Raw genomic sequence first — 15,524 nt, 5'->3', positions numbered from 1 at the left:
AGAAATCTCGCATTAAGAAATTTTCCAAAGCCATTACAGATTCACTCTTAGCAAATTGCAGGATTCAATACGCTTTACGCTCAGGAGTCACCATTTTGCGTAGGTGGCGCTGCCAGCGAGAAACCAACGAAGCAGTACTTGCGCATTCGCTTATCTAAAACTGTTTGAGTTAGTCTTTAATTGTGATTTTGATTCTTGAACCAACACTCTACAACGCTTATAGAAGATACAATTAAAATTTATAACTGGGTAATCTTTTATGGACATAATGCATCAGACTAACCATCGTTCAAAAGCAATAAATTTGGAAATAAAAATATTTATAATCGATCGGAAAGTCTGTCGCAGCCGCTGACGTCGCTTGTGTGTCGAATATGGCTGGTCAGGTAATTGTTCTATTCGCGTCGCGTCGTTCTGATTCCAACGACATAATCTTAGCTTTTTTAGCGAATCCGGCGTTAACGCGGACGCGACTTATTTTTTTTTGTGTGAACATCTTAGCGCTCTGTGTACGGCATTTGGTAGGATTGATTTCGTGAATGCGGCGGAAGTCTAGGAAGAATATTGTGATAAAATATAGCGGTCCCACGTGTAGCAATATAAAGCCGTATAAAGTCATTAGTGTGCACACCAAACACATTGGAGGGCCAAATGAAACTTTAACGATAGTGAAACTACTTTGTAATATATAATTGGTTAACTAAAATAACCATTATAAAAAATAATCTCAATTTTTAAAATACCTAAGAATATTGGCATTAAAGTGATAATACATATTATCTTTGTAATATGTCAACGGGCAGGTATAGAATATTTTATTGATCAGTATAATTATCATGCTCGGCACTAAAAAAAAAAGAATTCTACTTTAAATTTCGTGTCCAAGTTTCGTATTAAGTAACAAAAAGAGAACACGTGAATTTGCTCGTAACCGAGATTAGATGTTCACACATGACTGGCGAGTCCTGATAAAAACCTCGGATCATGTTATTTCCCCCCCCCCCTCTCCCGTCACCGGACAGGTCGCGTCTGATCGCGTCGGAACGCACGCGTCCTTCGGTGGTTCGCTGTGTCGGTCGCTGTCTGGCTGTTGATGTGCCCGCGGCCCACGCCGAAACTCCCGCTTTGCCTCGGCCGTTGTCGGAGAGTGGCGGGGGTCGCCGTATAGCCTAGAGATGGGGGCCGTGTCCGAACTCCAGTATGCAAGGATAGGAGCTCTAACATATTGGACACTGGAAAAACCATGTGTTTTTATATCAGTCTGGAGGCAGACAGTTAGTGGGCTAGAGATAGTGATAGAGAAATACAGAGTAATGGATATGTATGTGAATTATATACATAGATATATAAATCTAGATAGATATAGAGTGATATATATATATATAGATTAAGAGACATATATAAAGGAGGTAGAGATATAAATAGACAAAATAAAGGGTTAGAGGTATAGAGAATTTTGCAGCTATATTTATATAGAGTTAAATGAAGATACATAATAGCGTTTTTGACAGATATGGATGTATAGTGAGATATAGCTAGAGATAAGGAGATTTAGATATATGGAGAGATGAATATAAAGAGATTTAGTGATATTAAGAGATATATAGAGTTACAGAGAGACAGAGAGCTAGAGGGAGATGCTTTGTATGTGCGTACAAATTAAAAAATAATACCAACAAAAATAGAAATAAGCATTGTTAATGCATGGTCGGCATTAGCTAGTATTAGCCTAGTATAAATAAAAATTCAACTACACAAATTAACATGCTTTACATGTTAATATATACACGTAGGGATATTACAGATGCACACAAACTTAAAAAAGCAAAGGCTATTATTATAACTAACCCCCTAGAAAATAATTAAATTTATTGATAAATAATATTTTATTGAATAAAAATTAAGATAGTAGACACTTAACAAAAGTTTTAAGATAGTTTTAAAATTATAAAGATTGTTTTAAAAAATAATTTTCAGAATACATTTTTAAGAAAAAACATCATGTAATGGTAAAAATAAATTTCCCCTGGGTGTTATTGAAAAACATTGAAAAATCCCACATGGGTTGGGTTTAAAAAAAATGCTCGGGTTACCCGCTGCAATGCAATGCAAAGCGAAACGTTGGTACGCTGTTGGACATTACGGTAAATTTACGGACTTTTCAACGAAGCATTAACCTCGAAGTGTTCTTCATATCACTGGATCTTCGTGGAAAATACTCTTGAGTCGTGTGTTTCGTAACTAACTACACATGCGGGAGTAAAAGTAAGGTTTCTGCTGAGAATCGGTAAATCCATTAAAGGTTACTTTGTTTTTATTTTGCTTGTGTGTTAAATTTTAATTTGTATGAACTTTTTTTTATAGGTATAATTTGATATGGTTTTGTGTCTGGAAGCAAGATGATTCATTGTGTCTGTACGATGTCAAGACGACAATGATGATGATGATAATATTGTGAGAACGGTGAACTACAGACATTCCCATGGAAGTTATCTGTCGTGGAAGTTATCTGTTGTGGAAGTTATCTGTGTGTTACACAGAGAATGAGGAGGCCCTGATTGCATAACTGTAAAATGTTGTAATTTATTATTTATTTGTGCCATGATTGATTGGCTGATTTTTTTAAAGAGATTTAAAGCCGGTTTTCTATTGGTTTTTCGTTATGTCACATGGGTCGGTGAATTTTGCGGATGTAGTCCAAGCGACGCTGATCTTTAAAAAACTTGGGAACTTCTTAAACATAATTCATTGATCGCAGACGTCTGCAAAAGCCCCGAAACGAGGCAGATGTGATGTCGTGACGAGGACGTAGTCTCAATCGATCGTTCTATGGGTACGTGTCCTTATTGGGGAGAGAATTTGTTTGGCATGGTAAATTTTAGCCGTAAGGGTGTACGTTTCCGTTTCAGGTTATTATTTTATAATTACGTTCCGCACAGTTAAACTTGCAGACTTTTTGAGTGGCTGAACTTTCACAAAATGAAAAAAAAAAAAAAAAAAAAAAATTACACCGTTTACTTTTTTTTTTTTTGCGTAATTAGCTGGCGAAGTAGCATTTTTAACGTTTTTTTTTGCAGTAGGGATAAGGAGAATAAAATGGAATGTAAAACTGGAACGTTTTAGGTTTAAAGAAAATCTTACTGGCTGCTATGTGGTATGGTTTAATTTCTTTCAGGAAAAGTTAGTTAATTTTACCTAGCCGTTTGAAATATTTATGATTTGAAAATACAATTTCCTGAAATAATTTTAAACCATACCACACAGTTTGTAGCCTCCAGCATTGCCTTTAAAACCAAAAAAATTGCCGGTCATTAATTCCATTTGGTTTTATTTATCCATACTGCACAAAATTGAATTTTTCCAGTTAATTATGAGAAAAGTATGCACTATATATATATATATATATATATATATATATATAGTTTCTTTTTGTCAAAATTCGGGCACTCATAAATTCTACAGTTCAACCGTGTATAACATAAAAATATCATCTGGAACGGGTTATACATCCTTAAAACTGTACCTAATTATGGCTGGCAAAATACCTTGCAGAGTTAAAGTACAAAATGCTATGGTAATTCAAAAACTCACCACACACGTCAGATTAACGTGTCTTTAATCGTGCAGTTATTCGGTATTCTAGTTCAGTGTATGTGCTATTTTTAAAAGTGATAATGGCCACATTAAGGGTCATTGGTGTATTTGCTAGTGAGGTGGAATGTTAAGTACGACGCTTGTTGGTGCTTGTAGCGTGGTATCACCTCTAAGCGCTAGGCTCTGAAGTGGCGCATTTTTCTCGTCGTGAATAGGGCAACTATGAGATTTGAGGGGTAAAAATACATAACATATGGCGGAGAAATGAAGATAAAGGTCTAATTCAAGTCCCTTGAGTGCTTTCAAGAATCTCTACTGGATGTTTCTTTCATGCCTAAATAATATTCTGAAAACAGGTGTTTTTAGAAATTTTTTACTCTTCTAAAAGTACGGTTTGAAAACTGAATACGTAAACAGAACGAATCATCCGCACTTAGCGTATTTTAGAACGTGTTTCGTAAAATAGATACCACTCGGATATCTTGCAGTTTTTAGATCGCGAGTTTTTTTTTCTGAAGCTGTGCACATCGTATGTGTTCCCAGGTAGGCGGGGCTCTTGAGTATTTTCAATAATCGTTAAAAGTAAAAATTTCATGTACGGTATATTTGTAGCTCTATAGGGACTACCATCATGTTTTTTTTTACCTATGTACCTATTGTTATTACGCCATTAACCAGCATGATAACTTATGGAAAAGTCCGGTATAAATGCGCTGCCGACGTGGAGCCGGTAAAGTAGTGCATTGCTAGTGACCGTCGGCGCACGTATATATACACATCCCTAGACAAGCATGCGATAAGGGTGACGCTTGCACACGTGACTGCCCCGTCTCCTCTACACGCAAGAGTATACTGAGCTGGCGTGCAGCAGAGCAGGATTTAGTTCTACGCGCTGAGTTCTACAAAAGCTTGCTTCTGCATAGGTACGTGCTCTTGGCATTTTGATGATGAGCTTTGATCACCGCGTAAAGAACGCACGTTTTGCCAGCCTGGCGTGTCGTTATCAGCACTTCAACACATTGTACGTCATTTGAGAAGTAGATGCCAGGGCATTGTCGCGAAATGCTCACCTAACGCGTCGGAATCGATAAGAGAATCGACGCGTGTGTGTTGTATGAAAGTATGCGCGCGCGTGTTTTGGGAGATGTTCTGGTTGCGATAGCGTAGCATGGGCCTGATTGGCCAGAAGACCACTTCACGGTCCTTCTTCTCAAATCTCTGGCGGTCGGCATGGTCTTAGATAGCCTTATCGTCCGCCGTGATATAATGGAGCGTGATGTCACACTTAATTCTCTCGAGTTTTTGTACGATTAGCGCTCTAAATTTTTTGTGACAAAAACTACGTCGTACATAAAAAGATCGGCGAATGTTTCGAAATTGATGCCACCTTTGTGGAAGCATTACGTCGCAAATTCTCCTAACGAGTTTTACCCTGCAATTAGTGTGGCAATTTGAACAGGAACAAGGCAGAACGAATCCTGCAAGTCCATTTTCAGATTCGCACCTGCGCGCCGAAATTGGAGCACTAATTGGTGGCTTTCCCGATAGGCTGAAACTCGGAACAGCTTTGCCGGCAGACACGACCTTCTACGGGCAATGATTCCTCTTGCTGGTCTCACCTCGGTGGAATCCTGAAGTTTCACATCGAGTTAGCGTACTTTTCGTGTGGACTTCATCAGCAAGTCTGCGTGAGTTTTAGGCTAACGTAGCCATTTTGTCAGTTCGGGATGTATGTTGTACCATTGTATGTTTACTATTTCACGAAAAAGCTTTTTTTTTAATTTTAATATGGAAGAGGGGAGGAATATGACTACATAAACGCCGGGGTTTATATAATAGGTTGTATTATATAATAAAAATTTTCGTCTACGCATGCGCAGCAGTGTTCCCTTGCATCGGGCGCCATTCAGCGAGTGCAAAAATGTAACTAAATGCTGTATTTAAACGTTGTGATGTTTCAAAAAGGCGATAAAGAATTCTTCCAAACCTTCATAATTATTGTTCCAAAACACAATTAGTGTGAACTAATTTTCGTCTTTCTACTAACCGCAGTATCAATTACGTGCGTGAAAACTATTGAAATTATTAAATACCTGTGAAAAGTCTATGCAGCGCCGCTACTAAGTGGATTTTTACACATGATTTCAACATTATACAATTTTAATAGACATAAAACGAATCGTACCAAACTCAATGCAGCAGTACACACTTTTACCTTCTGCTATGCCAGCCCCAGTTTAACTCGTCGTTGAGAAGCTGATACTTCTCGATTAATACCTTCCTGGAATTACTCTACTTATCGTTTCGTTAGCAAAACAAACAGAAGGTGTATAAAGGTTAATGCTAGAGTCGGTGAATTTGCATGATCCGAAGTTTTTAGAAACCAGTTAGTTGTAAGGCGCCTTAAGGCGCCCGTTGGAGAGTGATGAATAACACACTTTAATATAAATGAAATATCTATTAAAAATTAAATTATATTGTAATATTGTACAAATAAAAATTCATATATTTATATGAATGATAAAAAAAAATCGTAAAAAACGTTTTTAATGAATAACCTGACGTGTTGTCTCTGGTCATTAAATAATCTTCCTTGCTGTTGATTCTATTCAATGTACACCTTCACTTGACTTACAACTCTTGACCGTGACAAAGCCACATACAGCTGTTGTGTAATGTTTACACTGAGACTCGTCCGCGGCCAAAACGTGGCAAACTAAGCCACGGGTCGCTGCTTTATCATTGCAAAATTCCGTAACTACCGGCCTCGTCAAAATATAACGCGATGCATGCGATGCATGTTGTCTTTCCGCCACGGACTCTGCAGCAATGTTGGTTATCCGTTGGTCGGTCAACCACCGAGCGATTTAAAACACTCCGGTTCGTCCTTCATAATTTTTTTTTCCATATACGCACAGCCAGCTGTGGAGAAAACTTAAATTTAGGGGAAAAATTTATCATACATTAAAAATATTGGTTCGTCAATCATGTAAGCTGTGCATTTATAACTCTGGTATTTATTAAAACATTTTCATAGTCCCCGTGCGTAATTAATTACACTTTTATGAATTGGACGAAGGTTTTTTTTTTAAAAAAGAAACGAACTTTAAAATGTGTTAAAACATAATTATGTAAACATCTAAAAAATTAGACAGCAAACAATTCTAATATGATAACATTGGACGTGCAGCCGCTTGGAGGTTATGTAGTTTCTGCCGTCGCGCCGGTTCGTTCAGAAGTGTGGAGTTGGCACGGGCGGGTGTGGTGTGTGTCGGCAGGCCTGCACCTGCGCCCCTTCGAGGAGCCGAGGATGACGGCGGAGACGGCGCCCAGTCCGGCGGCGCAGTCGGCCGGCGACGCCCCGGACAAGCGCCACTACTACGACCCGGAGTACGCGCGCATGGAGGCCTGGCTGGACGAGCACCCGGACTTCGCGCAGGACTACTTCATGCGGTGAGCACTACACCGCTGAACCTCCTTGCTTAGGAACACACGACTTAGAACTGTGGCGACTTAGAACGGTAGCGACTTAGAACGGTAGCGACTTATAACGGTAGCGACTTAGAACTGTAGCGACTTAGAACCCGAGCGACTTAGAACCCGAGCGACTTAGAACCCGAGCGACTTAGAACCCGAGCGACTTAGAACCCGAGCGACTTAGAACCCGAGCGACTTAGAACCCGAGCGACTTAGAACCCGAGCGACTTAGAACCCGAGCGACTTAGAACCCGAGCGACTTAGAACCCGAGCGACTTGGAACCCGAGCGACTTGGAACCCGAGCGACTTAGAACCCGAGCGACTTAGAACCCGAGCGACTTAGAACCCGAGCGACTTAGAACCCGAGCGACTTAGAACCCGAGCGACTTAGAACCCGAGCGACTTAGAACCCGAGCGACTTAGAACCCGAGCGACTTAGAACCCGAGCGACTTGGAAGTATCGTAAAATAGAAACAAATGACTTACCTGTCATAACTAAAATAAACAACACTGAACCACGTAACTCAGAACTTTAGCAATGTAGAAGTATCGCAAAATAGAAACACACGACTTAGAACTGTCATAACTAAAAAAAAATATATTACTCTGAACCACTTTGATTTATTACATGTTATAACCCAATAACTTGGAACAGGCATAGCGTAGAAAATTCTGTCTTGTGTGTTGTTTATAATTTGATGTGTTGTAAGTTGTATATTTCTAAGCTATGACAGCACCCCCTTGCGGTGATCGCCTTGGTGAGGAGGACTGAACACCCCGCGCGCCGCTGGTTCCAGAGCCATGAGTACCCGCAAGGGCCCGAGATATGTACTTTTTTTCTCTCTCTCTCCCCCCCCCCTCTACCACCCCCTATCACCCTCAATGTGAACTTTGTAGCGGAATATTTGTGGCCGCCCGACCACGTAGCGTAATAGTGGTTTCCGAATTCTAAGGTGGTGTATTGCACCGATGGAGCATGGGGCGGACAGCGTTGACCTGGGAGGAAGAATTATCCCCTTCCAAATAGAATAAAAGGGACCGGTGAAGTTCCCTCTGAAAATATTTCCCGCTACTGCGCTCAGTTGACTTATTCTCTATATAATGATAACTTAATCTAGTTATTAACAGGTGTATTTTCTTCAGTTGTTGTTTAGTCCTAGTGGAGTATTTTTTTCCGTATCTGGATGCAGCCGAACCAAAAGATTATTTAACTTCAAGGATATCCGAATTCGTTCCTACGCTGACACGTTTTTTTTTACACGTCCAAATAGATCATTTGGCAGTAATAGATGCACATTAAAAGGGCGTAGACAGCAGGTGGCTGGCTAAGCAATGAACTATTGTTAAAAAAAATTTTTAATACCGTATGTGATGGTACCTCGTAGTGTGATGAGAGAAACACTTTGTGCATAGGTTCCAGACCATTTTTTTTCTTGTTACCGTGTGAACGGTTTTGTAAAGACGTTCAAATCGCAATTGACTACGGAAATTTTAAGCAGTAGTAGAACATATCTATACTGTAGATTTTCCCTAGGGAAAAGCGTAGATCTCGAGGGCCAACCCCCGAATTTAAAATCACCTTAATTGAGGATGTAATTTTAACTGTGAAAAGGGGGTATAAACGTTTTAAACCTTTTTAGGGGAAAATATTTAATTTTGAATATTATAAAGATTGCCTGCATATATAGGCCTAGACCGCTTAGAGATGATGTGTCTGTTATCCCCACGCGGACTCAGATTCCCCTATGCGAATCCTTCAAATGTCACGTCCCTTGGTATGAAAAAAAAATGTGAATGAGTCTGCCAGTACTCACGATACAAATACTATTATAATGCGGAACTCGAACAGAAAATTTAACTTTGATTTCTTTAAAATTCCGAGCGTGTTAAAATTTATGGAAATTGCGCTGTCGACTACATTTCGGTACGCGAATCACACGCAGTTTCCGCACCCGCCGCTAGAATTCGCTGCTGGGGCAGCTGCGTGGACAGACAAAATTTTTAAACTATATAATATAAACGTCTCATATACAAACTAAGAAAAAAATACTTTTAAAAATATCAAAACAAGGAATTTTATTGGAATACAGCCCATTTTGTTAAAAATAATGAAACTGTTAATACAGTAATACCTTGATTATCCGTGACCCGATTAACTAGGCATTCGGTTAACCAGGTTCTCAATTTAAAATTTAAAATTTAAAATATTTTTTGGGGGGAAAAATAGGTAGGGGGAGAGAAAAAGGGGAGAGAGACAGAGAATCAATCCCGCGAAGTGTACTTCATTAGGGAAGGGACAAGAAAAAAGTAAAACCAAAAACTACGTATTGAAAGTATAAACGAACGGAAAAAAGGAAACCGACTAGAATTAATAATTAGTGTTAGTAATACTTGCACATTTTGCTACATTTTGCTGTATTGTATAACGGAGATATCTACATTTGAACTGGAATATCCGCGATTTACGTTTACCCATGCTGATCTGTCTGACCCCTCCTCCCAGTGGCGTGCCCAGGATTTTGTTCTGGGAAGGGGGGGGGGGGGGGGGGGGGGGTCAGGCTGAAGGCGGGGGGTGCGGGGGTCCTCCCCCGGGAAAATTTTGTAAAATACGTGTTCTATATTACTGATTTAGGCTATCTAAAAATACTGTTTAATTAAACATTTATGCTTGTGTCATTGAATTAATTTTAATATCATACTAAATATTTATTTTTTTCATTTTATGAATTTAATATTAAAATATTTTTAACCCTGGGGGGGGGGGTGAATGGTCCCGCTCGCCCCCCCCCCCCTAGGCACGTCCCTGCCTCCTCCCCATGCACCCGGGCTGATGAAGGTCCCGCCGCAGATAGCAGCACCGCGGGTGTCCGCCGAATGCCCGCAGGAAGGCGACGCGCCACGTGGTGGACTCGTGGCTGGTGTCCCACGCGACCACGCTGCCCGCCGCGGGATGCCCCCCGGAGCTGGGCTGCTCCCCCGGCGGCGGCGGCGGCGGGGTTGGAGGCGGCGGAGGAGGCGGAGGCGGCGCGCCGTCGCGCGGCGGGTCGGGCGCCACCACGCCCGTGCGCAAGATCTCCGCGCACGAGTTCGAGCGCGGCGGCCTGCTCAAGCCCATCGTGAACACCATCGACGGCACGCCCACCTTCCTGTCGGTGTGCCCCGCCGGCGGGGAGTGCCCCGCGGGGCAGGGCTGCGCGCAGGTCCCGGGCCGGACCCACCGCCGCTCCCGGCACGAGCTCAGGCACCTCGACGAGAAGGAGCTCATCTTCGAGCTGGTGAGCGTCCGTCACAAGCTACGAATATATCGCACACCGAGAATAATAGGGACACATCTAAAAAAAAAAAACTAAATTTTACAGGAGAGTGAATAATTGAAAGTTTATTCTTAGCCTCAGCAATCGGGAAGTGCATAATGTCGGCACTGTTTCTATGGCACAAGTCAAAATATGGCCATGGTGTATTCCAACCCACCCTCAGCTGTACAAATAATAAGGCCCGCATGTCAACATGTGGCTGTATTATTCTGATTTCTGTTTTACAAATTTAAAATGTAATAAGGACATATCTCATCTCAGGTGAATATTTATTGTACTACATATATGGCCTTGTTATACCGAATAGATATGGCCATAGACATTACAAATATACAAAAATGTAAAAAAAAATTTTTTTTTGAGTTGTGGCCCTATTATTCTCGGTGTACGATATATATATATATATATATATATATATATATATATATTATATACACTGTATAGAAGTCGCGAGTGGATAGGATTTACTCTACGTTTTTCAGAAGCGTATGATGAGCAGCTTGGGAACTTCACTGCTGCAGTGCGCTGCCGTAACGCCCTGTATCGTCTTAGGTTGTTATTTACACGTTAGAGCGCAGCACTGTCGCCTGCTGTCATTGCCCCGCACCCCCCATCACAACAATCACTGCAGCTCAAGGTCGTTCAACGGGAGGGGGAAGGGGTGTTTGAAGAGTTCGACACTTGTCCGCTAGGGACCACCACAAGTCGATGCCCTAGAGATGGTGGCTTTTGCGGCGGTGAATTAACCAATTATCTCAAAACCGTATTAAAAATTTTAACCTGGGCTGGCGACTTCTATACAGTATATATATTCAAAGATAGAAGTCGCCAGCCCAGGTTAAAATTTCTAATACGGTTTGAGGTAGTTGGTTAATTCACCGCCGCAATCGTCACCATCTCTAGGGCATCAACTTGTGGTGGTCCCTAGCGGACAAGTGTCGAACTCTTCAAACACCCCTTCCCCACCCTCCCATAAAACACGCATTGTCCTCCACCCACCCTCTACCCCGCCTCTCATCCCTACAGTTTTGTGACGCACAAACTCCCGTTGAACGACCTTGAGCTGCAGTGAGTGTTAGGGTGGGGGGTGCGGGGGAATGACAGCGGGCGACAGTGCTGCGCTCTAACGTGTAAATAACAACCTAAGACGATACAGGGCGTTACGGCAGCGCCGTGCAGCGGTGAAGTTCCCAAGCTGCTCATCATACGCTCCTGAAAAACGCAGAGTAAATCCTATCCACTCGCGACTTCTATACAGTATATAAATATATTCAAAGGTAACAAGTGTCGACCCACGATATTTCCATTCAGAGTCACGAGATACTAATTTATATCAAAGGACACTTAAGTAATAATGTAACACTAGATATGCTCGTACACGGCCAACAACAGCAGCCAAGTTCTAGGCTCCTATTCCCAAAAACGTAAACGGCTAATCCGTACGGATGCTATTGCAGAAACTCTGTTCCGTGATATCCGTTGGAGCCATTTACCAGTCTAATGCCCATTTGGTATTTTTTTCCAAGATTAAAATTTTATTTATAAAAATTACAATTTAACGAAGTACGTACACTGTGTACACTGGAGTAGAAATGCAGGCTTTATTTCAGCTAATTATAACTAATCCCTAAAATTCATATACATGTAATAGACTAATAATATTCAGTTAAGAAAAAATTAAGAGCTTAGACAACTTAACAACACATGCAATTTGATATGATTAATATTAATAGATACAAGTTTATTGTTTGAAAAACAAAAATCGTGTGTAACTCCGTACACTTGTTGGAAGTGAAACTTCTTTGCCAATTCAAACCTCGACTATACATCTCTTTGGCAGAGTACCTAGTCTCTTCCTTATTCGCGTTAGAAAAGTTTCACAGCAATGGTTTCGACGAAAACCGCTGCATTTTAACAATTGGGCCCTTGAAATTTCACTCCCATCTCGCCCAAAGAAGTTTTGTGTTGTAGCCGCATCGAAGGCGAAGATATCAACAGACGTTTCGGTCGATGATGGCGTGACTGCAACGTCGACCGAAACGTCGTCGGTGGTATCTTCGCCTCCGACGCGACGCGGGCTGCAACCCGGAAGCCAGGAAACTGCAGACAATGCGTTCTTTTACATTGTTGAGAGAGCACATTTGTTTGAAAAGAGAGAGAGTGTGTCCAGGACATGGGACATGGGGGCGTGGGTCTGTCGGCAGGTGAAGGACATCTGCAACGAGCTGGACGTGCGCTCGCTGTGCCACAAGATCCTGCAGAACGTGAGCATGCTGCTGCACGCGGACCGCGGCTCGCTGTTCCTGGTGCAGGGCGAGCGGCGCGCCGGCGGCCGCCGCCGCTGCCTCGTCTCCAAGCTGTTCGACGTGTGCTCGCGCTCCACGCTGCAGGAGATGGAGAAGAAGGACGAGATCCGGATACCCTGGGGCACCGGCATCGTCGGCTACGTCGCCGAGTCGGGCGAGCCGGTCAACATTCCCGACGCTTACCAGGTACGGTCGGTCTGTCTACCTTACTTCGCGCGTGGCCGCAGCGCACTAGCACGAACGGATGGGCAATCTGGGGAAAAAAAAAGTAAATGTTCTTTCACAATCTTAAAACTTAGAAAGTTCTTCATTGATGGGTTTGAAATTTTAACACAATGTAGTATTAGAATGCGTGCTTGTTTTTATGTAATTTTGTCACACCTGTGACGGATAAAAAAAGATGGATAAAAATATGCTTGTGTGTTCTGTTTTGTGAAGATATAGACATACAGATAGAGAGTATTTATGTATATATATATATATATATATATATATATATATATATATATATATATATATATATATATATATATATATATATATATATATGTATAAGCATCTCTTTATCTCTCTGTATTTCTATATATCAATTAATACATCTCTTTATTTTCATCTATCCATACCACTCCATATCTTTCAATCTCCCTATCTCTATGTGTGTACATATATATGTAAATTATATATATATATGTAAATTACATATATATGTAAATTACATATATATGTAAATTACATATATATGTAAATTACATATATATGTAAATTACATATATATGTAAATTACATATACATATCTGTCTATATCTCTGTATGTATCATCATATATATCTGTCTGTCTATATAAATATAGCTGTATAATTCTCTATATCTCTAACTCTTTATTTTTATCTCTCTATATACCTATCTACTCTATGTATATATATATATATTTCTCTTCTATACATCTCTATATATATATATATCACACTGTATTTCTGTATCACACTTTCTATCTCTGTCCCTCTCTTATCTCACTCAGTCACTCTCTGCCACTCTTTCTTTCTCTAGACACTTTCTTTCTCTAGACACTTTCTTTCTCTAGACACTTTCTTTCTCTAGACACTTTCTTTCTCTAGACACTTTCTTTCTCTAGACACTTTCTTTCTCTAGACATTCTTTCTTTCTCTATATATTTTTTTATATCTTTCTCTATATCTATCTCTGTATCTCTTTCTCGACTCGCACAGCACCATTTTTATTTGGTACCATAGAAAAGAGGAACTGACATAAAGTACTTAGGCTGGTAATTATCCGATACCACTTTACTTTTTAGAGTTCACAGTGTTTGGAGAGAGTCTTGCCAATGGGTCTGGTGGTATCGGATAGTTCCCCTATACAAAATAAACTCTTTAAAACAATGTTTTTAAGCCAATCAGTAACTTCAAGGACGACGATGGTTTTGATCATTAAGATGTTAAAAATACAACTAATAAATAATGAGAACAATAAAATATGATTCTTAGCATTATTAAAAGTATGATAAATGTTTACGTTAAATACGGAATAGATTCTACAATTAAATGATGCATAGGTAATGTAAGGGCCTACTAGGTGGTTGTCTGGCCCTGGAGTTGCCCTCGGTGGTGGTTAATTGTTGGTGCGATTGTTCTGATGTGCCGGCCACGGTGCTTCCAGGACGACCGGTTCAACCACGACATCGACGTCCTGACGGGCTACAAGACCCGCACGCTGCTGTGCATGCCCATCAAGGACTTCAACGGGGAGGTGATCGGTGTGGCGCAGGTCATCAACAAGCACCACGACTCGTGCTTCACCAGCACCGACGAGAAGGTGTTCGCCAGCTACCTGCAGTTCTGCGGGATCGGCCTGCGGAACGCGCAGCTCTACGAGAAGAGCCAGCTGGAGGTGAAGAGGAACCAGGTGAGTCCTGGCGGCTGCCGCTGGTGTGGTGCTTCGCGAGGATGCACTGGTGGTGGTGCCGGTACGCAGGGCCGTCGACAGAAACTAACGACTTGGGGGGGCAAATAATTTTTTCGTCTCCCCATCCCCCCTCTTCCATGTTTTCCTTACTTAAATATATTATTTGCAAACCCAAAATTAAAAAAACAAATGTACCCATGGCTATAAATGTAGATACGTTGATGTGCATGACTCAAACAATATGTAAGTTTTACAATGGGTTTTTATAGCAATAGACATGTAATTTTTATCATATCATAGATATGTATGTTGAAACTTAAAGAGGCCTCTCCTGATGCCCAGACCCTGGGAATTTTCCCCTCCTCTTCAACCTTCCTTCAAAGGGGCTTGGGTTTTTTCATTGATGTCTTCCAAACACAACAATATTAATTAATTTTTTCTCTCCTCTCACCCTATTTATTCCTAACTGGAGATGTATTGTATGCAATATAATATTTATCGTTTGGTTAATTGTTTATAAATAATTTTTGTGACTATTAATGTAAGATAAGTGAAGTATTGTTAGTAATATTTCATTAACATTTGTGTAGAAATAAATTTAAAGAAACTAACAAACTAGTTCTCTGTGCTCACTACAAATGTTTTGACTTTAATTAATTTTTGTATTTGATACTAATTGGCTGTCAAATTCACAGAACTGAATTAACAATAATTTTTTTGAAAAAAAAAAAATATATGTCCATAAAAATGTTACGTTTATGAACTATGTCCTGTATTTTTGAGCAGTGTATGTTTTCTGTCTTACCTCACATGGGGGAATACTTATAAATAAAGGTGTATGCCTACAGAGTGATAAATGCTGGTGTAAAAAACTTGGCTTTGACACACAACAGTATGAAGCTCAAGTGTATG

General features: G+C 40.7%; 1 protein-coding gene across 7 annotated transcripts in view; it reads left to right on the top strand.

The window, feature by feature from the left end:
* LOC134543255 (dual 3',5'-cyclic-AMP and -GMP phosphodiesterase 11) overlaps positions 1-15,524 on the top strand; it is a 295,462-nt gene that overhangs the window by 249,253 nt on the left and 30,685 nt on the right. For all 7 annotated transcript variants that reach the window (XM_063388165.1, XM_063388166.1, XM_063388167.1 and 4 more), the window contains 4 exons: positions 6,873-7,047; positions 9,957-10,347; positions 12,591-12,878; positions 14,367-14,612. In XM_063388165.1, coding sequence (XP_063244235.1) covers positions 6,905-7,047; positions 9,957-10,347; positions 12,591-12,878; positions 14,367-14,612 — 1,068 coding nt within the window. In that variant the 5' untranslated portion in view covers positions 6,873-6,904. The remainder of the gene's footprint in view (positions 1-6,872; positions 7,048-9,956; positions 10,348-12,590; positions 12,879-14,366; positions 14,613-15,524) is intronic.

Source organism: Bacillus rossius (genome assembly GCF_032445375.1).
Source record: "Bacillus rossius redtenbacheri isolate Brsri chromosome 9 unlocalized genomic scaffold, Brsri_v3 Brsri_v3_scf9_2, whole genome shotgun sequence".
Classification (NCBI taxonomy): domain Eukaryota; kingdom Metazoa; phylum Arthropoda; class Insecta; order Phasmatodea; family Bacillidae; genus Bacillus; species Bacillus rossius.
This window is presented reverse-complemented; position numbering and strand designations above follow the sequence as displayed.